Source organism: Halichoeres trimaculatus, unplaced genomic scaffold (genome assembly GCF_033239565.1).
Source record: "Halichoeres trimaculatus isolate MK-OKI-2021-1 unplaced genomic scaffold, fHalTri1.1 fHalTri1_scaffold_6, whole genome shotgun sequence".
Classification (NCBI taxonomy): domain Eukaryota; kingdom Metazoa; phylum Chordata; class Actinopteri; order Labriformes; family Labridae; genus Halichoeres; species Halichoeres trimaculatus.
This window is the reverse complement of record NW_027437184.1, coordinates 9739075-9762869: the sequence shown is the minus strand read 5'-3', so window position 1 is coordinate 9762869 and position 23795 is coordinate 9739075. Positions and strand designations below refer to the sequence as shown.

General features: G+C 43.7%; 1 protein-coding gene across 1 annotated transcript; it reads right to left on the bottom strand.

The window, feature by feature from the left end:
- Positions 1–1297: 1297 nt before the first annotated feature.
- LOC141791519 (A disintegrin and metalloproteinase with thrombospondin motifs 2-like) lies at positions 1298–21257 on the bottom strand. Its single transcript, XM_074672065.1, has 25 exons — positions 21062–21257; positions 17203–17651; positions 15706–15886; positions 9780–9883; positions 9602–9685; positions 9144–9227; positions 8899–9052; positions 8511–8616; positions 8122–8265; positions 7915–8047; positions 7377–7490; positions 7144–7289; positions 6976–7065; positions 6754–6836; positions 6295–6428; positions 5430–5553; positions 5232–5312; positions 4988–5151; positions 4745–4904; positions 4526–4658; positions 4038–4263; positions 3644–3773; positions 3488–3559; positions 3157–3343; positions 1298–2776 (listed from the first exon to the last, which is right to left on the bottom strand). The coding sequence occupies exons 1-25, from the start codon at positions 21147–21149 to the stop codon at positions 1780–1782; spliced, it is 4368 nt and encodes a 1455-aa protein (XP_074528166.1). The 5' UTR covers positions 21150–21257; the 3' UTR covers positions 1298–1779.
- Positions 21258–23795: the final 2538 nt, after the last annotated feature.

Below are 23795 nucleotides of genomic sequence, written 5' to 3'. Positions count from 1 at the left end.
GTAAAATAACCTGAAGGTGTAAAATATTCTAAAATTGTAAAATAATCTGAAGGTATGAATTATTCTGAGAGTATTTTTTAATCTGAGAGTGTAACAAATTGTGAAGATGTAAAAAAAATGGGAGAGTTTTGAATAATCAGAAAATGTAAAATAATGTACATGGAAAAATAATCTCAGTGTAAAGTAACCAAGGATGTATATAATCTGAGAGTGTAAATAATCTGGAGGTGTAAAATAATCTGCATGTTAATCACATGGTTAAAATATTTGAAAGTGTAAAATGATCTGAGTGTGAGTGAGAATCTGTTTAATTGCACTCCCTCGCCACCTTGTGGCCTGGAGTCTCTGCACACTGTTGTAAATTAGTTTTAGTGAGGTGTGTGTTTGCTGTGGAATTAAATGGAGATCGAAACACATTTTCTTTGTTCAAGACAACACGCTGAGGTAAAGTATCTAACAGTACAGTTAAGTGGTGCTATGATTTAAAACCTACGACATAAAGCAGACGTAGCGGCTGGCTATATGTGTCAGCAGCCCAGTGCTCAGAAGTATATCTAGGCTAACGTGCCAATTTGAATGTAGTTTCGTAGCAGTCTATATTAAGCGCAGCTGGCAGTTTGGTGCTCCAAGACATATATATATATATATATATATATATATATATATATATATATATATATATATATATATATATATATAAATACATATAAATATATATCTATATATATCTATATATATCTATATATCTATATATATATATATATATATATATATATATATATATATATATATATATATATATATATATATACATACACATAATATCTTCTCTCTACTAAACATAATCAGCTGGCATGGTGTTGTCATAGAGACTCTGACGTGCCATAAATCTATCTGGTCCTGGTCAACCCGAACTGGAAGCTAAGAAGAAGCAGTTTAAAATAACCTGTGACCAGCAATATTGGCGCTAATAATCTCATTTTAAAGTGTGGATTACAATCAGAGATATATGTCTAGAAGGGAGCCTTTTTCAAGATCACTTTTAAACTCCTCACAGCCCCTTTTAATGATCTGAGTGCACAAAATAATCAGAGAGTGTCAAATAATCTAAGTGTGTAAATAGTCCTTATTAGTAAAGGTCTGGTTTATTACCTCCAGATGGATGAAGGTCAACCCTTTCATCTATTTTTTAGCCTTTGTGCTAAGCTATGCTAACTCCATATTTTAGGTACCTGGTAGAGGTACCTGAGCTGTGCATCATACTGAAGCTCTCACAGGTGCTGAACAGGTGCTGATGAGTCTTGATGGCATTGGATGCTGCATGACACTTTGCTTTATTTATAAACTGGATAATTACAAACATCGTCAACAGGTCTGAAGTCTGGAACTGAGTCCAGACCAAGGGAGAGCCCATCTCCATGCCTCCACACCTCGGCTCTGGTCAGCTTGTGAGGATTAAGATGAAAGTATGAAGTTTAACCCGTGTAAACAGGCTACTCCACCTTCAAACTCAGTAACAGTAAACAAAGACAAGTTTCTCTTTGGTCTGAACTCGGCTGCAGAGGATTCTGGGAGAGGACTGAAGCAAACTTTTCTTCACTCTGTGAACCTTCTGGCTCTGGTCTGAACCTGTGGAGGATTTATTCCTGGTGTAAAGACATTAAGTTGGATCATCATCACTCTGAGTTTGTGATGGAGAGTTTGTAAGCGTAAGCAGGAAGTGAGCAGACGCGCATGCTGCATCATGAGTGAACAATAAAGAGAAGAGTTTTTATTTTTTTATAGTCGTCTCCGCCTCTTGTCAGTCCTAACATCTTTGCTCCTGTTTGACCTCCTCACCAGGTCCTGTCGCCGTCTCTCGTTCAGAAGCTGCTGGATGCGTTTGTTCTGTGTTCGCTCACGGAACGGCGGCATCCGCGGAACAAAGTAGCTCTGTTGCCCCCTGCTGTTGTCATTTTCCAATCCCACGATCCGGTACGGGACCTCATCCACCGAATTCTTCTCCTTAGAGAGTGGGATGAAGGAGGGTGATGACGTCGGTTCAGTGAGTGTGTGATACAGCTCGGTCTGTAGGTTCAGCCCGCCTGCCGTTCTGTTTGGTTCTGGTGATGTTGCTGTGATGATGTCATCAGTTGTGGTGGGGAATTCTGGGACAGCAGATGTTCCGATGGGTGCTAGAGAGGGGGCTGTAGAGTGAGGCTTTGTGGGTAATTTCCTTCTAAAGTACTGCGTGAATAAATGTGGGGGAGCAGTTCTCCTTGGGCGCCTTGTTGTCACAGGGGGAGGAGCCATTGTGGTCATGGTAACATCAAGAAGAGTGGTGATTGCCGTAGGAGTGGTCGATTTCCTCCTGAAGTAATGTGTGAAAATATGTGGGGGAGCAGTTCTCCTTTGTGCCCTCGTGGTCATGGGAGTGGTAGGTGTAGTGGTAACTATTGTTGTGATGTTAGCAGTGGTGGTAGTGGTTGGAGTGAAGGTCATAGGAGGAGAAGGAGGAGGAAGAGGAGGAGAAGGAGGGGTGGTCGTCCCACCAGTAGAAGTAGTGGTTTGAAGGATCTCCCCAGAGCCAGAGCCGGTATAAGGATCCTCGTACTGAGAGTAGTCATCATAATCACTGTAGTCCACATATGTGAACTCTGTGCTCTTGACAGCGGGGGGTGGAGTCACAGGGACTCTTGGAGGTGGGCTACTAATGATGTTACTTATGATGGAGCTGCTGTGGGTCAGCGAGGACGTAGCTGCAGAAGTCATCACCTCTGTGGTCAGACTCCAAGAACTAAAAGACAAAAACAAAGAACACAAGAGCTAAGAGATCCAAGGTTTGAGGAACTGTGCCCCTTTAAGGTGGACTGAGGGCTCACAGGTCAATGCCAGCATTCCTGATAGTCTGGGATCAAAGGATCCCATGTCATGGGGAGCTGACACTCCTTTGAAAGCTCCATTAATGCTGAACAATATTGACAGGTTTAGGAGAAACATATGATGCCACCCAGACAAGGATGGTTTCAGGAAGACCACAACAAACCATGGAGTGTAACATCATGATCAAAGTCAGGCCCAAATGAAGACTAAACATTGCAATCTTTTTTTATTTGTATTTTTCCCTGATCTCTCAATTTGTAAACTGTTTGAGCGCATGAGAACTCGTGCTCTTACCTGGTAGTTGGTGGGTTTCTTGTACTGAAGTTGCTGGAGTTGCTGAAGTTGCTGGAGTTGCTGGTGTTGTTGGAGTTGATCTCGCTACAGGACTTGCAGCACATCTGCTGGTACCCAGGGATGGAGCAATACCGACTCAAAACCTCCATCCGACAAAACACTGAGCGGTCACCACGACAGCGCTGCCCTAGAGACAAAACAGGAGCAATAGGTCAGTCACACTTTCAAACAAGCATGGAGGACTCTGAAGACAACGTGCTGAGAGTGAAAGATGAAAACTGTGTTTTAGAGAGGAGAAGGAGAAGGAGGTGGAGCAGAGGTGTGTGATTACTGGTGATCTTTGGAGCGGTGAAATTTGTGTTGGTCCTGGATAGCCACTGAACAATGGAGTTCTTCTGGTCACCTGCAGGGGGCGACAAACATGGACTGCAGCACATCATTCCGTATATAAAGTCATTGATCAGAATGGGATCAATTTCCTTCTTACCACGGCAGGGTGGGGCCTGGCAAGGGCGGGTTGTGGTTGGTTGAGGCTCGCTGCAGTTTTTGGCCGAACCCTCAGGACTCGAACATGCAACCTGACGCTCCTGAGTCCCATTTCCACACGATACAGAGCACTGCAAACAAAAACATCAGTCAGACTCAGAATACACTGCTTAATCATTGTTCTGGAGTCATAATGGGCTAATGTCACTCCTGAAGTGGATCAAAACAGGACGAGGACAAAGTAACACCTGGATGTAGAGATCAGCCAGAAATAGAAAGACAGGACAAAGATAACAGAGGAACTACCAGTGGAACTACTGCAACAGAACAGTGGAGGTACTCGAGAGAGATAGGAGATTTAATTTTGAGTTCATGTCAGTCCCCAGTCTTTGTACCGGAGTCCAGGGTCCAGATCTCCAGGCAGCAGGGCAGGGGGAGCGGTTGCAGGGTTGTTTGCCCTCTGGTCTGTCCTCAGTACAGAGTTTGCTGTTTACAGACCGCTGTTGCTTCCTCTGCGTCACTTCTTCTGAGCCTGAGGCCTGCTGGCAGCTCACCCAGCGCCGACGCCACCCTGTCGGACCACAGGAGGCACTGCAGTCCTCCCACTCTCCGGTCACCCAGCTGAAAGTCAGAAGAGAAGGATGATCAGAGTTTGACACATCCTCTGTAGCTGCTGTTTGAAATGACGTCTTATTGAAAGGTTTCTGATTATTCTGATATATTACATCTCAACCTGTACGTCACGACATTTGGTCTTGTTAACTGTACTAACAAGGCACATATACAGCACAGACTGTGTCTAAATTTAGGACCTGTTTCAGGACTCCTTCGTGTACCTGAGGTTTATCTTTGCAGTAGTGTGGGACCGTCTGTGGGGCCTTACCGTGGTGAGCTGCAGGTGTTGCTGTTGCAGGTGCGGCTGATGGCTCTGGGTTTGTTGATGTTGGAGCAGAACATCCTGTGGACCATCTTGCCGTCTGCCTTCCTCCTGCAGCTGAACCTCGTGTACTGTTTCCCTGAAAACCAGACCATACCATGACCCTCTAGGAACCCCCCTTGGAGTTAGCTAACTGTGACATTTAACACGAAGAGAGCAGCATACCTCCTCCACAGGGTTTGGAGCAGTGGGACCACTTCTTCAGTGCCCACTCATAGAAAATGGCATCCTCCTGGACCAGGTTGGACTCCAGTGAGGACCGCAGATGATCCTGAATGATGTACTTATAGGACACAGTCACTTTAGAGTCAATGTTGGAGCGAACCTGGAGGACACACACGGGTAGAGGAGTCAGACTTTACTCAGACATCTTGTGAACACGCTGGCCGCTTGAGTCCAGGGACTGACCATCAGCAGGACTCCATATTTCAGGGGTCCTGTGGTCTGGATGGATTCCAGCTCCTCAGTGTTGCTGTACTCCCACATCACTCCTTTCTCCATCAGCACCCGAGACTCTGGGAGCTCATCTTCGTGGTTCAGGAAGTGGTGACCTGTCTCTTGGTTCTTCATAGCTGGAGAGAGACACTGTATAAAACAGGTGAACTAAAGAAACTGCCTGTTCACAAAACCAGGTCTTCCACCCCCCTCTTACCCAGAATGTGTGGGCTCCCTTTGAACTCCTGGATCAGCAGGTGTCGGGCTCCTTTGGGGATCTCCAGGATCTTCAGGTAGCCTGGGTCAGTGAACCAGAATGATAAATACATTAAAGGGCAGCTCTCATCAAGAGCTGGACCTGGTCTTGGAAGACTTGACACCTGAATGTGGACTTAGATCTGAGGACCTCAGAGACCTGGTTTCTTGGTGCTGCGGGTGAAGTTCCCTTTGATGATCTTACAGCTGGAGTTATCTCCTCCACAGACTCCACATCGGTCCTCCTGCTGGTCTGATGCTATCTGCCCGTCACAGCCTACATGCTACATGAGGACAGAGAAGACAAGGACAGAGGTGACAAGGACAGAGGGGACAAGAAATAAAGGGACAAAGACAAAAACGACAAAGGCAGAGGAGTCATGGATAGAAGAGACAAGAAAATAGGGGACAAGGATGGAAGAGACAAGGACAGAGGGTACAAAAACAAAAAAGTAAAGATTGAAGGAGACAAGGGCAGAGAGAACAAGAATGATGGGGGAAGTAGCAAAACAAAACAAAAAAACAGAGAAGATTGTGACAGAAAAAGGAAAAGAGAAAAGGGACAAGATCTTATTGGATCATCTGAAGGTAGTTTTTTACCGTCTAAATCTGTGAGAAAATGAACTTTATGTTCTCTAATTTCAAACTAGATCCTGACCTTGGATCCTAATCTCAGATCAGGAAATCAGATCTTAACCTCAGACCATGACCTCAGATGAGATCCTGACCTCAGGTCATGACCTCAGACTATGACCTCAGATTATGACCTCAGTGACCTCAGATGAGATCTTGACCTCAGATTGGATCCTGACCCAATATTCTGACTGAGGATCTTGACCTTAGCTCTGTCTCACTCTGGGACGTCCCCCATCATCAGTTACATAATGGAGGGTGAGTGCTGTTATGTCATGTTACGGACACACACTCACACACAGTGTGCTGATGTTCCCAGCAGTCATGTTTGGACAGAGTGTGCAGCAGTAAACATATTAATGTAAGAATATATATGAGGGCAGAATAAAGACCTCACACTCTCCTCGCACGCACACGCTGTGGTCATCGCTGTAGGAACATGCCGTCCCATCATGCACCATTCTGTTCATGGAAACCACGGCTGCCGTCTCCTTTGACTGACAGTACAGACGACAGCGCTCATCAGCTACACACACACACACACACACACACACACACACACACACACACACACACACACAATATATAATTATTACATTTATCAGCAGGGTAAAAGGACATTCAGACAGTAAAGAGTTAAAGAGGCTAAAAGTTTCCTCCAATTACAGATTCCTGACTGATGACATTAACATCTGAACACACACACACACATACACAGATGAAACACTAAGGGAGGAAACTTTCTTGTAATCTTTCAGTCTGGAAAAAATGTGTGTGGGTGTGTTAAGTGTGTGCATTAAAGTGTGTATTTTGTGTGCATATAAAAGTGTGTGTTTTCTGTGTGAACTTACGGTCAGGGTGTTCATACGGCAGCCAGTGATGCTTCATTCCTTCATGTTCAAAAAATGGATTCCAGACTTTACACTGATCCTCCCTGACACACACACACACACACACACACACACACACACACACACACACACACACACATATATGGAGTCAGACATCACTAACAGATAACAGTGGTCTTACCATCAGTCAGACATCACTATGAGATCACAGAGTGACCTAACCTGAAGTCGGTGAGAGGGGGACACTCCTCTTGGTTGCACAGCTGGAACTCGTAGCTGTTTCCGAAGCAGGTGCGACCTCCATTAGCTGGACTGAGAACAACAACAGGTTAGACTCTCTGATTGGTGTGTCTGATGTGTGACATCATTTTAGACTGAGGGCTCACTCACGCTGGGTTGTCACAGCGGCGGATTCGGAACCTCACTCCGCCCCCACAGGTCCTGGAGCAGCTGCCGTATGGGCTCCACGTTCCCCATCCACCATCCTGTCTGAGCATGTCGGGGGTCAGCCTCAGGCAGTAACCCTTAAAGCAGTGCTGCAGACACACACAGGATGAGTCCAACCTTCTCCAGTATCGTCTGAATACAAACATTAACTAGGAGGGTCATCAGTGTGTACTCACCCGTCCTGGTCCACACTTGGTCCCATCCAGCGGGGGACCCTTTTTGGTCTTGCAGTAGAACGGGTTGCTGTACTCGCTGCACCACAGCTGCTTGCAGGGGTCCAGGTTGGTGTACTGCAGGGATGTGAAACAGAAAGTTCAAGCAAAAGAACTCAGAGACAACAGGAAACTAAAACACTAGCAGGAAACTTCCAGAATAAAGACGCCATCAGATCAAAGATCCTCTGAGCTGATCCTCCTCCAGAGGCCGGTTGCTAAGTGATGTCATCAATTGTTTCTCTACCTCATCCTGACCAGATGTGCCTCCACCCCATCTAACCACAACATGCTCTGAGGGTCACATCTGACCGCACATCTCACCAACACGGCAGAGAACAAGTCACAGCTAGACAACCTGACTGAGGCTCAAACTCAGAGTCTGAACATTCTCCAAGTTCTCTGAAACACAACGAAACCCTTATCCCGGCTCTAACTCTAAACCTGAACCTTGACCTGATGAGGTGTCTATCAGCAGAAATACAGACAGACAGGTCCTCACCACTGTGCACAAGCTGTATCCCGGTCCAAAGTCGAAGCGGCACTGCTGATCCATGGAGTACTGGAAGCCAGGCAGCGGAGGGAGAGCGGGCCACTCATGGTTGAAGGGGTCGTCACGGAGACAGTCGTACTTGCTGCAGAGAGAGTGAGCATGATTACTCGGTCCAGGTAAAGGTGAGGCCACCAGTGATCTGTGTGGAGTACTCACTGCAGGTACTGGTGCAGCTCCCTCCAGCTGCAGCGGGACCAGTGGTACCGATGGAATGTGGCCTGGACCCGGGGAGACATGATGCTGCCCAGCTCCACATCATCCTCACAGTCATTGGCCTCACCATCATGCTCCATCCCCAACCTGACACACACACACACACACACAAACACACAAACAGGTAAGCAGGCAGAGGGTGACAGGCAGGCAAAGATAAAGAGACGTACAGTTAGGGACAGACAGACAGGGAGAGAGACAGGTGAATTATAGACTTATGAAATGACTGACTGACCGACTGACTGACTCATAGTGACACAATGACACTGTGGTTTGTGTGCATGCATACTTGTGTGTGTATGTTTGTGTATGTGTATGCCTGTGTGTCTCACACATGTCCTGTTTCATGAGCAGCTACGAAGGCAGATGAGAAACCATCCTCAAAGACAAGGACGCAGCTTCGATGTAAGTGACACATCCCTGTGACTGGAGCATAACCTGTAGAAAAGTCAGAGGGTCAGAGGTCATAGGGTCCAAGGATCATAGGGTCATAGGTTCAGAGGGTCTATTGGTTAACCCAGCATTAGCAGCAGCGTCAGCAGTAATACTTGTAGCTCAATCTGCAATAGCAGTAAAAGCAACACTATTGGTATTAGCATTAGTGGTAGCATCAAGTGGTAGTATCAGCAACAGCATTAAAATAAGCAATAGCTGTAGCATTAGCAGTAGTGTGAGCTCTAGCATTAGCAGTAGTATCAGCAGAAGTATGAGCAGTAGTACCCTGCATGCCAGAGGGCCCGAACTCCTGTCTGGTCAGGTAGATGGTGTGGTCGTGCTGCTCTGCATGGCTCTGCTCCCTCTGCTGGAGGTACGACCATCCACAGACATTCTCCAGACTTTTCTGAGCGTTCCCCACGGAGATCAGCTCCTGTGACTGACCCAGGGAAAGACAACCACAATCAGTATCTACAGACTAGAGATCTGCTGACTGGAGATCCACTGACTAGAGACTGGCCTCTGTGTACCTTCGCTGGAGACAACATGATGATCCGGACCAGGACAATGTTAATGTTTGCACCCAGGGAGTGATCCTGGTAGATCTCATTCACCTGAAGGGGGAAGACAGACAACAGACAGCGGTGAGGTGTGACTGTGGCAGACAAAGACATAAATCAGTCCCTCAAGCTTGGTCCAAAATCTAAATAATTCCTCAGAAACTGATTGGACTCAGTCCTTATTTTGAATGGTCTGGAAAGGTCTGTCCTGATCTGGAGTTTTGAAGTTAGGTTGAGTTAAACATTTCCTGTATGGCATCCACTGACTAGAGGATCACAGTTGACCTGACTGAGACTACGTCCCTGTTTTGTACAGAATATGACCCAGCTAAAACCGGACCAGACTCTGTCAGACTGGACTAAGGGTCTGACCCTCTGATCTCTGAAGAGGACTTATCTCTGCGCTGATCCTCCAGACGCTTACTCACTATGTTCATCAGGGTGAGTAGGTATTTCTGGATGTGGTCTCGTCCGTGGAACAGAAGGACGGAGTAGTCCACGGCTAACAGGACCTGTGTAGGAAAAGGGTGGGTAGGGGTGGGGGGTTAGTGAGTTCATTAAAGTCCAAACAGTCCACCATGCATCCCTCTCATGTAGCTCACTGACCTCGATGTTAAACAGCTCAGCCTCCTGGATGTAACGCCGCCTTCGAGTCAACTCAGGACCGAACCTTGTGGTCTGGTTTAGGTTCAGAGATCCCAACAGAGGACCTGGAGACAAGGAAGATGGACTGAGTCTGTATGACTGTGACATACACTGCAAAAAGTAAAAACTAACCAAGTGTTTTTAGTACATCCCTCTTGTTAGACTTCATCAGAGCCAAATTCTATCCACAGGTCCAGGAAAAAACTCTGATTTTAAGATTTTAAAGACGAAATGAAACAACGCCTGTATCGTTTGTGAAGGGAGATTAGTCTACCAGCGCCATGAAACACATAACAGACCTGCCTCTGTGGTGAAATACACTGCATGGCTCTAAAGGATCCTCTACTGTAACTAACACTCTCTCTACTGCACATGCTCCGTGCTTGGGATGATGTGTAAACCGGTCTGAAGGAGCTGCTGCTGAGAGCTGAAACTCTCAAAAGAGCGGACAGAATGTTTCCGTCTGATGCACACACACACACACACACACACACACACACACACACACACACACACACACACACACACACACACACACACACACACACACACACACACACACACACACACACTGTGGTCAAAGATCTCAGTCAGCGGAAACACATGAGCTGAAGCAGCAGAACACACACATTACACACAACATCACACACCACCACATCTGAGGCTGCAGTAACAGATTCTGATCACATGATGCTTCGCTTTTGTTAATCTCCCAGCCTCACTATCCTGCTCTCTAGGTCTTATTCCGTCTTGTGTTTGTGCATCTTGAAGTTGTCAGTTGATGATCTGGTCTCTTTGTGGGGATCAAGGCTTTTGAACACAACAGGGATCACAGGTCAGAGGACCTGAGTCAGGGACCAGTGGGTCTACACTCTGACAGTCTAGGACAGGGATCTGCAACCTGTGGCTCTGGGGCCTCATGCAGCTCTTTGACTCCTTTGCAGTGGCTCCTTGTAGCTTTAAAAATATTATCAAAATAAAGTGCTTTTAACATTTTAATGATAACAACACAGACACTAAGTAAAATCAAAATATAAAATTTAGACTAAAAATGCATCACCTCTTGAAACAAAGCTTTTTTTTGTAGTTTTTTTTTTAATTAGTATTTTTAATTGTTTGACATTTTTGCAAATCAAGAAAAAATTTCCCACACTTTTTAAAGATTTTGCAGGTTTTGATTTTTTTTTTTTAACATAAATCACTCTTTTTTTTTGCAATTTTAGAAAGTTTTTACAATTTTTGGAAATAAAGCAAAATTTTGAAATTGCAATATTTAGTTTTTTTTTTTTTTTTTTTGCAAATTTATGACATTTCATCAATTTCTTTGAAATTTTGCACATTTTTTAAATTCATGTCTTATTTTGCAAATTTTTTATGTTTTTTTTTTAATTTCCAAATTTTGCAAAATTTATCAAATCTATGACACTACAAATTCCTTTTTTTCCCTTAAATTTGCAAATTTATTTAAAAAAATTAATTAATTAAATAAATAAATTAAATAACTTAAATAAATAAAAAAATATATACATATAACACACTTTTTTTTGTCTTAGTTTGAAGATAAAGTAGATTTTGCGGCTCCCGAAAGACTTTCATCCAGGTGAGCTGAGGCAAAACGGCTCTTTTGAAAGTAAAGGTTGCAGACCCCTGGTCTAGGATAAAAAATGATTAAAACTCAGATTTCAAAGTTCAAGTTGAATTTTAGAAATCTAGGAAAAACTCAGAAACACGTCCATCACTAGTTTGTCCATTCTAAGCTGTTGTGGACACATGGCAATTAAAGATGGCACTCTGTGTAGACGTAAAGTCTATTTTGTAAACAAAGACACAGATCTTTATGGTCAGCTGATTTCTCACTGACTTAATACCAAGGCTTCTCAGATAAATGCTAAGCTATCTGGAGCTACTTAAGCCAGCAGGGGTGCTGTTTTGTTTCAGGTGGAGACGCAGGTGACGATTCATGTACAGAGACCAAATGGTCAAAGGTTTGACCTCCTTTCCTTTCAAAATAAAAGTCCAATGGTGCTTGGACTAGAGGAGATGCAGGTTACTGTCAGGAGGCACGACAGAATGCAACAACATGCTCCATTCTCTGCTTACGTCCTCTAGGAGAGATATCAGTGGAGTGAATCCTGCTAAATATGGTCATGTGACTGAACCACCAGGCCACATCCCCCAAAACAACCTTTGATAAGAAAACAATGTCTGTATCTAATTCTCTCGGAGCACGGTTCTCTATTTACCTTCAGTCCTGTAATAAGACTGTGCTTTTCTTCTCCCTCTGCTTCTCTCCTTTACACACACACACACACACACACACACACACACACACACACACACACACACACACACACACACACACTGAGCTCCACTCTGCTTCGTCCTGACATTCACGTGTTCACACTCTGACTCACAGCTGGACCCTGACTCTCACGACACGTGTTTGTGTCTCTGCTCTGGATCCAAACATGAGTCCAGACTCAGTCCGACCTGATCACAAACAGCTGTTCAACCTCTCAAACAGGAAGTGACATCGTCCAACACTGTGAGGTCACAGCGTCCTGCTGAAGCCTCAGCACAAGTTTAACTGAGGTGAAACAACAAAGGCTGCTGATTGGCTGATCCTGCTGTGAATACAAACACAGAGAACCAGCCAATCAGGAGCTAAGATACCGTTAGCCCTGAGCCCAGACCGCCAGACCCCCCAAATGCCAAAAATCCTCAAAAATCTTCACAAACCTCCAAAACCTCAAAACCTTCATAGCTGTGAACCCCAACTGCCACGTCGCAGCCGCCTGACTCTGTGTGTGTGTGTGTGAGCCAAGTTTCCTTTCACTTTGATTGGTTCCTGCTGCAGACACACAGCAGATCTGTGGAGGAGTTACACTGTGAAAGCTCTGGGGTCGAGTATTTCTCTATCCACTGGGTTGGTAGGAGGTGTGTGTTCCGGTTGATCTCTCGGGAGGAAATCTAAGCTGATCAGTCTTTGAAATAAAGATCTGCTGGAGCCCAAACATATTTTAACATGGCTACATTAGGCAATATAGCTCAAACATTAGGCCACATTAGGTCACATGATGCCATAATAGGCCAGATTAGCCCATATTAGGCCTGACTAGCCCACGCTGGGACACATGAGGCTATGTTAGGCTAGATTAAACCATATTAGGCTACCTTAGCCAAAATAAGGCTACATTAGGCCAGATCATGCTTCATCAAAGCACGTTAGCCCACATTAGCCCAGAACATGCTAGATTTTGCAATTTAAGGCCACAATAGGCTGCATTAGGCCAGATAAAGCCAGATGAGATCACAGTAGAATACACTGGGCCACATTAGACGAGATTGGGCTCCAATTTCTTGAACACGCAATATTAGGTAACATTAGACTACACCAAATTAAATCATGCCACATTAGGCTGAGCGTTTTCCATAGCCTCCCCCACTTTCTGGAATTCATATCCCACTCATATCCAAAACTGCTCTAACTCCTCAACAGTCCATCTCTGTTAAAAACGTATCTTTTATGATTAACTTTTAATTTATGATTGCACTTTTGTTTTGTTCTGTTTCACTTCTGTTCCTTGCTTGTATTGATTTTAACAATGGTAAAGGGTCTTTGAGTTCTCGAAAAGCCCTATATGCATAAAGTAATAGTTTGAATAATTCAAAATAATAGTTTGAATGAATAATAATAGTTATTATCATCATTATTTTTATCACTATCGTGCTATATAAGACAACATCATGATACATCAGTTTTCCCGTTCCTGTTCTCTCCATGTCACTGTCTTTTTATGTTTCTTGGAAGGGATAAAAACTTTTTACTTTTCACCTAACTTTTTGTGGCTTTGGCGATATTATTACTACTTTTTCTCCTATGTTTGTCTGGAGATCCTACATGTAACCATGGCTGCATTGTTTACATGTGAAGCTTGTAGCATGTCAATGCTAATTGGTGTAAGGCCAGATGTTTCCCACAAGGTGAGGAGAAAGAGGTGAGGACAACGTGCTGGTTCTCAGGCGTGAGCTAAGGAGTGACGACATGGACCTGTCCTTCTATCCATTGTTATTGGGAATGTAAGATCTATCTCCTATAAGATGGACGAGCTAGCTGTGCTAACCCAGCAGCAGTGGGAATACCAGAGGGCAGGGAAGCATCATGCTATACACAGACATGGCTAACGGAGCTTACACCAGACACCAACGCCATATTGGAAGAACTTCACCTGCTGTGAGCAGACAGGATCCAGGAGACAGAGACTGAACAGACTGCTGAAGAAGCTCAGTCCTGGACCCTGTGGAGGTGGAGGCTGGCTGAACTGGACAATGATGGACAAGCTGTTGTCATCTATGTACTTATGGACCTTTTTGCACTTTCTATACACTTCTATACACTTTCTTACTTTTGTTTTTTTGATCGCTGCTGTGACTTCAATTTTGTTGTACTTGTTACAATGACAAGAAAGTTCTGTTCTATTCTATTCTATTCTATTCTATTCTATTCTATTCTATTCTATTCTATTCAATTCTATAAAACAGAAATGTAATCTTCCCTCAGGGATCAACTAAGTATTTCTGAATCTGATCATAATCAGATGCTTACCTGCATATTTGCCTGGCTGTAGGTAAGCATCTGTTTTGATTTTTGTGCGGCTGTGCCACAGGATATTGTATCCCTAGGGAAACCAGTTGTAGTGCACACGTACCATTGTATTGACAGGCTGATCTCATGTCTTCCAAGTTCAAAACAAATTATTAAATGTTTCCATGTACACCCTGCAATGTGTTTGCATACCCCTGGTTGGGTATCACTGGGCTACATCATGCTACATTATATACTACATCATGCTACAGTAGGCCATATTAGGCTACAATACAATAAATTCGGCTGGCGTAGACACAAAATAATTTAAATTTACATCAAGTAACTTGTCTCAGGTGTCACCATTGTTAATGATTCACTGTTGATGACTGCTGTTTACGGCTAGTTTAATCTGCAACAATGCATCATGGTCTGAAATCCTTTAAAATGCACCTCGTCCTAAGAGGTCATGCAAATCTCAAACCATCAAAGCAATCCTTTACACAGACGATTAAACGATACAGTCCAACTCAATGCTGTCTCTTCTCTGGTTCGTAACATCACCTCAGGTGAACTCAGGAAACAGGTTTATGACCTCTGATTACACTGCTTTATCATCTCCATGTCACACACACCTGGAGTGAGACACACACACCTCTGAACTCCCAGTTGAAGCCTCATCATTCAGGTATTTGCTGGATTAAAAGTTTCCTCTGAAGTGGGAAAATAATAACGATCATCCTGTTTTAACTCGTTAATCAGGAGGAACCATCAACCTACGAGCTGCTGCCTGCACACCTGACACCTGTAGAGACCCTGACAGAGCATCTGTAATTATCAATGCTAGCTCCATTTGAACCAAAGCATGCTGGGTAAACTCTCTTCATACTCAGGAAGAGGAACACTGAGGTTGTGTCTGAAATCACTCATTCCCTACTCCCTACTCAATAAAGTGAGTTATATGTAGTGGACTATATAATCCGTTGTATCAGCTAAATTAAAACACTTGCCAGCTGCTGACAGTGACAAAATTACTCTTGTGTCGCTCATGAAGAGCCGGGGATTTACAGTTATAATTGTATTAAAACACTGCAAAATGGCATGGATTTTAGCGATAACTAATATTATACTTAACGTACTTACCTCAATAGCAAAATATAATAATAACATTTATTAGAAGTTACTTTTTAAATAAATAAAATTTGCGCAGCCACTTATGCTGTGTTTGAGAATTACAAGGTCCAGTGAATGCATCACCAGCTAACATCATGATGTCATAGCAGACTGATGATGTCATCTTACCTCTCAGGAAGTCCTCAGCAGTTTGACTGATAGCTGGTTGTTTCTTGATGACAGCTGAGGAGCGATAAACAATGTGTTTTCTTCCTCCTTCCTCCTCCACCTCCTCCCCTCCCCCTTCGTTCTGCCTCTCGTCCAACGGTTCAATGAAGAACTCCTCCTGACCCATCGTGATCATCCCAGCCTGCAGACACACACAGCTGCTCAGTCTAATTCTAATAACATCAAAGCGGAAAAATCGAAAACTGTTCAGAAAAATGTTTGTGTTCAGGTGTTGGCCTTCTTAGGTGTTGGTTATGTTCAGGTTTTGGTTGAGTCCACCTGTGGCTCTGTATCTTTAAACCAGCAGCGGGGAAGTGTCCGTCTGTCCATGTGTCTTTGAACGCCTCTCACACATCTGGCTTCCATCAGCTGCCAGCTGTAAGAAGTGAGTGCAAACTGAGGCTCTGGCAGTCAGAGCCCTCTCTCTCAGAGAGCATTGAGTGTATTATTTTTGACAGAGTAGGGTTAAACGCGTCATTTTTTACAGTGTTTGGTTTGTGTCCGTGCAGGCCTGAAGTCATCTCATGAACAGACTTGTTTCTGCTCACAGGTCGTCTCCAACACAGGACTGGATTCAACTCCACTCTAAATCAACTTCAGATTAAGTTAAAAAAAACTTTATTTACATCTTAATTTGAGTGCAGTGAAATGTGTTTATCCCTTAAAGAGGCAGTGGCACTTTAAATTATGATGATTTCAGTCAATTTAGGTGTGTAATATACGGCTGTGAATAAGCTGACTCACTCTCTGACTGAACTTCAGGTGGGTCACTACCTTTCCCTCAAAGCCAGATGTGGGGTTTCACTCAGGTCCGAGCCCAGCTGGTACACAGACCTCTGGTCACAGACGGTGGATCCTCACCTCACAACTTTTAAAGTTACCATGGGCTGAGTTTAACAATGTGCTGGTGTCCAGCAGCACCATAGCAACAAGGACAGCTACACAGCTGCACCGAATCTACACATTGTGGATGCAGCAGCTGTGGCTCAGTGGTACAGTGTCCTTGGGCAAGACACCCCACGCAGCCCCCCTGGTGGGTGAAGCATCAGTGTGTGAGCAGGATTAGTTAATACTGACGATGGAAGTGAGGGTGACTACAAAGGCTGTAATAATCATTCCCATATTTCAAAGCTCTATGTATTCATATCTTGTAGAAATCTGAATCTGTCTGAAACTTATCAAAACATGATATGATCTAAAAATTATGAGGTTAAATAGGATAAGGATCTCTAAACTGGTTCATCAGTAGAGGCATCGTAAGTAGAACTCAAACACCAAGGTCTGCCCATTGGTTCTGGGTAAACTCTGCGTGATGTGGTTACTTCCTGTTTGTCAGAATCTAGTCAGAGTCCAGAGGAACTGACAAAGCCATGCAGTGTATGACTAGATATGTTATAGCAGAATACTACCACAGAAGCCCCGCCCACTGATCCCTGACCTCTGTCATGTGACACATACCAGCCCATCACAGTTGCTAATGGCGACCAAAGTGTCCTCCATGTTGGACACCTCCCCCCTGTAGAAGCAGCCGGTGTCTCTGATTGGTTGAGAGAGTTTCTGCCCTGACTCCTCCCACCACTCCATGGTGGCTGCAGGTGCAACAAGACGAGTGTTTGGACGCAGTCGTAGGTGGAGCTCCTGCCCGAACACCGTCACGTTGTAGAAAAGCTCTGCCTCCTCAGTTTTCAAGTTACGCCTCCTCCAGCTGGAGCCTGTCTTATTGAACAGGGAGGCATCAGAGTCTGTGGTTGAATGTTCATTAATATGGATATCATCTGCTGAAGGGACGTGTCTTTTGCTGCGTTGTGGATGGTGCGTGGAGAGTGACGCTGACAGGAAACGGCCCTCAGAGTTTGTCCTGATTGGATGAACAATGCTGAACTCTGACAGCAGCTGGTGAAGGGAATCTGAGAGAGAGAAGACACAGCGTTAAAACTGTCGTAATGCCATAGTTGCATGAGCGTAACTGATTTTAGTTATAGACGTTGAGAGACATGACAGGAAAACAGCAGACTGCTCCTTTAAACACGTCCTGAAGACAGTTTGTTTTCAGCTCATCAGACGATCTTCAATTTGCTTAAACTAATGTCCTTCTCCACACTTGGAGCCACTTGTAGCGGCACCAGGCCCCTCAGAGACTTAAAGCACGTGTGCAGGCTGCTGGGTGTGATTCAGAAAGTCACCACATGTTGGCGGCAAAATGAGAAAAAAAGAAAGAAAGCTTCAAACAGCCAATCAAAGTGCAGCATAAGGCTGATCTGAGGTTAGAGAAGAAGAGAGGACAGTAACGGCTGATTTAACAGGAGCTCTGAGGTTACACAGGTCACACAAACACACACACACACACACACACACACACACACACACACACACACACACACACACACACACACACACACACACACACACACACACACACACACACACACACATACACACACACACACACACAGTGGATATGATGTGAAATATGATCTGAATCCTTCACATTCCCAAACGCCACAGACGCATAAACACAAAGATTTATGGGAAAAACGTGGAGAGGAAAGTTCTGTGACTCAGAGACAGACAGAAGGGATTCATCCAGCCGGAGAGAGGAGACCACAGGGCACTGGGAGCTCTGGGAGCTCTATCAGATCTGTCTGTTAATGGAAAGTCCTCTGAGCACAGTAAAGCCCCCATCCACCAAGTGGTCCGCTATGGATCAGTACATTTTGGTATGGATCAGTACATTTTGGTATGGTTCAGTACATTTGGTATGGGTTGGATCGGTAAAGCCTGGTCCTGTTTGCATTTCTTTGCTATAGTGTCACAGATGCAGCTACTGGCATCCAGCTTACGCACTGCCAACCAAGAAGGGCACAGTTGGCTGTGGAAACGCAAACAGGATTTGGGTTTACCAATCCAACTCGTACCAAACTGTATTGATCCATACCAGACCACTTGGTGGAAATTGGACCTTAAAGGGACAGTTCAGTTTTTTTGAAGTGGGGTTGTATGAGCTCTATGTGACCATTAAGGACATTAGATACAGTAGAAAGTTGTCTCCTCTCCCTCAGTAAGACACAGACTGTAATCGCTGGTGACGAGGAAAAAGATGCTAACAGGGAGAGACTGTACCAAATTCAAAGGCTATTTTCTCTGCCTACAAGAATTAAAATCAAAAACTAATACCACAGTTAAAGAGTACACTACATAAAATAATTTTTAAGTGCATTAAGTCTTCGGAAATATAAACATTTATCCGGACCTAACTAACTGGTCATGTGTCCTTCCGCGTAGCGCTAGTGCGCTACGTCCCCCCTCCTCCTTTCAGCTGTAGGGAATGTAAACAAGCTATGCTTCGGGCGCCGGTTGTAGCCTCGTGTAAGTTTGATCAAGTATCCTAATTCTTTTGTTTGTACTCTAAGGATTGTGAGGCAGCATAGGAAATTCAAAATGAGTGACTATGACAGCGACGATGAAGTTTCATTCACTTTGGAACCAAAAGGATACCTGTATGAACCGGAGTCCACAGAAGAGGAACTGCTACAGATGGCGACTGAAAGGAATACAGAGGAAACATCCACGGACACTGGACATTTACTTTTTGATATTAGTTCTTGTAGGCAGAGAAAATAGCCTTTGAATCTGGTACGGTATTTCCCTGTTAGCGCTTATTTCCTCGTCACCATCGATTAAAGTTTGTGTCTTACTGAGGGCGAGGAGACAACTTTCTACTGTATCTAAGGTCCTTAGTGGTCACATAGAGCTCATACAACCCCACTTCAAAAAAACTGAACTATCCCTTTAATAAGCTCAAAGTTACATACTATCCATCTAGGCTATATACTTAGGACGCAGGCCTGATTGTTGTACCTAGGGTTTCTAAAAGTAGTATGGGAGGTGGAGCCTTTGGTTATCAGGCTCCTCTTCTTAGGAATTATCTACTCGTTGAGGTCCAGGGGGCACACACCTTCTCTATTTTAAGAGGAAGACCAAAACCTTACGAAGCTTAAAGGTAGAGCTGAACCAGGTCTTATTTATGCTGCTATAGGCCGGTAGGGACAGGGGATTTGTAAAAACTAAGCTCCAGCCTGTCTTCTATTTACAAAGTTCAGAAGCAGGCCCTGCTGACCCTCAGAGGATCTGTATGTCCGTGTGTTTGTGACTCTTCTGCTATGTTATAGCATGATGCCATAGCAGCACAACCCTCACTTAAAAATCCAACATGACACTGTTAACACAGAGCAACAATAGAAAACATCCAGCAATTTGTCTTCTTTGCGTTTGGCATGTGGCTCTTTGTTACAAAGCACAATCAAGCTTTGTTTCTTTATTACCATTGTTGCACAGGAAGTGAGAATTCTTCCGACCAATCAAGGAACTACAGTGTTTCTAGCCGCATCTTCTAGGGTCAGATTGGTTTGTGTGGCACCCCAACAGAAGGGTACCAAAAAGTGGTATGGCTTGGTAATTTGGAGACCTGTCATGGTTTTAGTCAAAGGAAATGCCACAAAATGCATGCCGTACGGAGACAAACTGAATTGACCTGCTGATGGAAACTGGACCCTAGAGACCGCTGTGAGCCCTGACAGCTGTTCTGAACTATCACTGACAAACTGTAGCTGACTCAGGAGAAAGATCTTTGGTTCACCACTGGATCTACATGGTCCTGATCATGGTACAAAAACCATAGACGTAGACCAGTGTGAGCGTCCTCTTTGGGATGTCTAAGATAAGAAAGATAAAGGGGAGACACAGCTCTGACACCTCCTCACATCATGTTTGCCTCCCTATTTCCAGATGAAAGGAAAAACCCTCCTTGAGGAAAAACCCAAGACTTTGATTTATTCTGGCCTGTGAACCCTTCAGGCCCTCTTCTGACAATAAGACTAAGACCCAGGTAACTCTCAGAGACCTGTTTTAATGGATGAGAGCTGCTTTAACGTTGAGCTCACAGATGTGTGAATAACTCCTCAAAACAGCAAACAGCGCCCCCTGTGGTTTACACAGAGCGTCCACTCAGCACACTGCATGACCCTGGTGTAGCGCAAACATCAGACATGAGGCCATCATCACACCTTCAGCCTTAAACACACCACGGATGAAACCTGATGCACTTCAAAATAAGAGCAGATCCAGTGGATCCACATCAGGATCAGAGTCCGGTTCAGGTTTTATAACAAGGCAAACAGCAGCTCCCACAGGATTACAGCAGCGTTAACAGAACCATAGCAGGTTAATAAGACAGGCAGAGGGAACGTTAGTTCACAGAGAGCATCAGGAGTCATAGTTACAGTAGTTCAAGTAAGATAAGTAATAGGAACAGTCTCACCTGTGCTGTCAGTGATGTATGCCGAGTGTGAACAGTTGGTCAGGAGCAAAAACACAGAAATCCATAATCCAGTAGGACAGATCTCCATCCTGACAGACAGACAGACAGACAGACAGACAGACAGACAGACAGACAGGCTAAAAGACAGGCTAAGAGACAGACAGGCTAAGATTTAGAGAAAGAGAAACCTGCACTCTCTCTCTCTCACACACACTCAGACTGAGTGTGAGCCGCAGACTGCAGACTGAACACTCTAACAGACACTCCTCCACTGTCTCCCTGTCTCCTCCCTCTGTCTGTCTCTGTTTGTCTGTGTCTTTCTCTCTCTGTCTGTCTCTCAGTGTGTCTGTCTGTTGAGCTGTAATGAAGCTGCAGCATTCTGCCTCAGTTACTCTTTGCTCTGTTTCAGTAGAAAAAAAAAAAGACTTGCAAGAACCCCTTCCACACACACATGCACTTGCAAACACACACACAGAACAGGCCTAGTGGCTACTGGGGTCCACAAGATGGAGCCAAACAGCTGTTATCAACCACTATCTGTTTCTAAAGTGAGCAGAAACACTAAAGATGAAAAAATACACAAATGCTGCAGTTCACTGAGTGTCCACAAGAGTCTGTTTCCAGCAGTGAGTCAGTCCCCATAGAGCTCCATGTAAAAATCAAGAATATGAGACAATGCTGAAGTGCTAAAGTCTGCTGTTTCTCCAGTGTCCACTTGAGGCTGGCTCCGGAAGTAACAGAAGTCACGAACACACCAAGCCAAAAAAAAGACTTTTTTAAAAGCAGAAATTAAACTATTTACAGCCTGGTTAAAAAAACAACAACAACAAAAAAAACCATCTTCTGTCTTAATCAATAATCTTACTTTCGGCACATGCTGTGCAGGGATGAATTTCTTTCTACCTCGGCAGTTCAGAGGATATAAAGATTGCAGAGACAATGTCCACATTTTATACAGTCTATGGATTAAATTAAACTGCAGTTCCCTAAGTGTTCACTAGAGTCTGTCTCCAGCAGTGTTGGTTGTGTGGTAAACAGTTGTATTGTCATTAAGGATGCCCCGATGAGGTCACATGATAACAAATCAGAAACAGGATCTGATGCATATATATATATATATATATATATATATATATATATATATATATATATATATATATATATATATATATATATATATATATATATATATATATATATATATATTTATTTATTTATTTATTTATTTATTTATATATATATATATATACATAATGGACAGTATGGCTCCTCCTTTAACCACTGTTTGGTTATGAAGCTTTAATACCGCTGTTCCAGGCACTGCCATTGTGCAGCCTGAGGTCTGTATGGTAGAGAATCTGAGTGAAGCCGGCTGACCTCAGTTGTTGCCGAGTAAGATGATTTTTTTTTTTTTTTCCTCACAGCCTTTGATGAAGACAGTTTCACACAGCTCTTGGTTAGGCCCACATACTCTCTGAGGTGTGTGTGTGTGTGTGGGTATGTGTGTGTGTGTGCAGTGGGTCATTTCCTACTTCTTTCTGATTGGTTTGTTGAGTCATCTTCTTAGAGTCTTCTTTTCTTCATCGGTCACTTTCTGATTTTATATCTTTGGTGAGGATGACAAAAAGACACACAGAGACAAAGGTAAGACAAAACTGCTTATCTTTTTTTTGTTATAAATTAATGTTGCTGTGTGTGTGTGTGTGTGTGTGTGTGTGTGTGTGTGTGTGTGTGTGTGTGTGTGTGTGTGTGTGTGTGTGTGTGTGTGTGTGTGTGTGTGTGTGTGTGTGTAGTAATTAGTTTCAATAAAGTTTAATTTAAACAAAATGTTGATAAAAGTATGTGCGTCAAGACGTCCAGACACAGGAACAGTTTCTTCCCCCAGGCCGTCACACGGATGAACACTTAACCTGCCATAAACAACATATATACCTCATGTAAAGCTACAGCCTCTGTCTCTATTGCACATTCATGTTCATTTGTCATGTTCAATTTTTTGTCTTGCAAATTGCACATGCTATATCTACTCAGTGCACTACTTTTAAAAACTTTTTTAACTTAAATTGTGTATATATATATTCATTCTACTCCGTTCAAAGTTGTTTATTTTAATATTGTAATTATTATTATTTTCTCTACTACTCAAGTTCTATTTTTCTACTTTTTTAATATTTAGTGTTTTTCTGTGCTTTTTCTATTTACAACAATTGTACAAAGAGAGTGCAGCTTTAACCAAAGTCAAATTCCTTGTATTCTGGAAATACATGGCGAATAAAGCTCATTCTGATTCTGATTCTGATTCATTCTGAGAAACCTTGTTTCACTTTAAACAGACTCTCTTTGTATGTGTGCGTGTGTGTGTGTGTGTGTGTGTGTGAATAAGTTTGTTTAAACACTTTGCTCACACTATGCTCTAACCACTGAAAATGCGTGCTTCCTCCTCACAGAGATTGACAGCTGAGAGGCAAAAGCCTGCAAAGACGGTGGCCATGTACATTTGTTTTAAAAAGCAGCTCTTCTTATTAATTTTACTTTTCCACGTTCAAGACAACGCTGCCAAGGATGCACAGCAACAAGGTAAGGTATTCATTTGTAGTTTGAAAAGGTGACAACAGTCAACCTTTGTAGACTCAGGTTGTAGTTTGGTGTCCAGAAGCTGAGCTGACTACTTGTTTAGTGTTCCTCACACCCTGGTGCTCTGAGACGTGTCAGTAACATGTAACATTAGAGAATC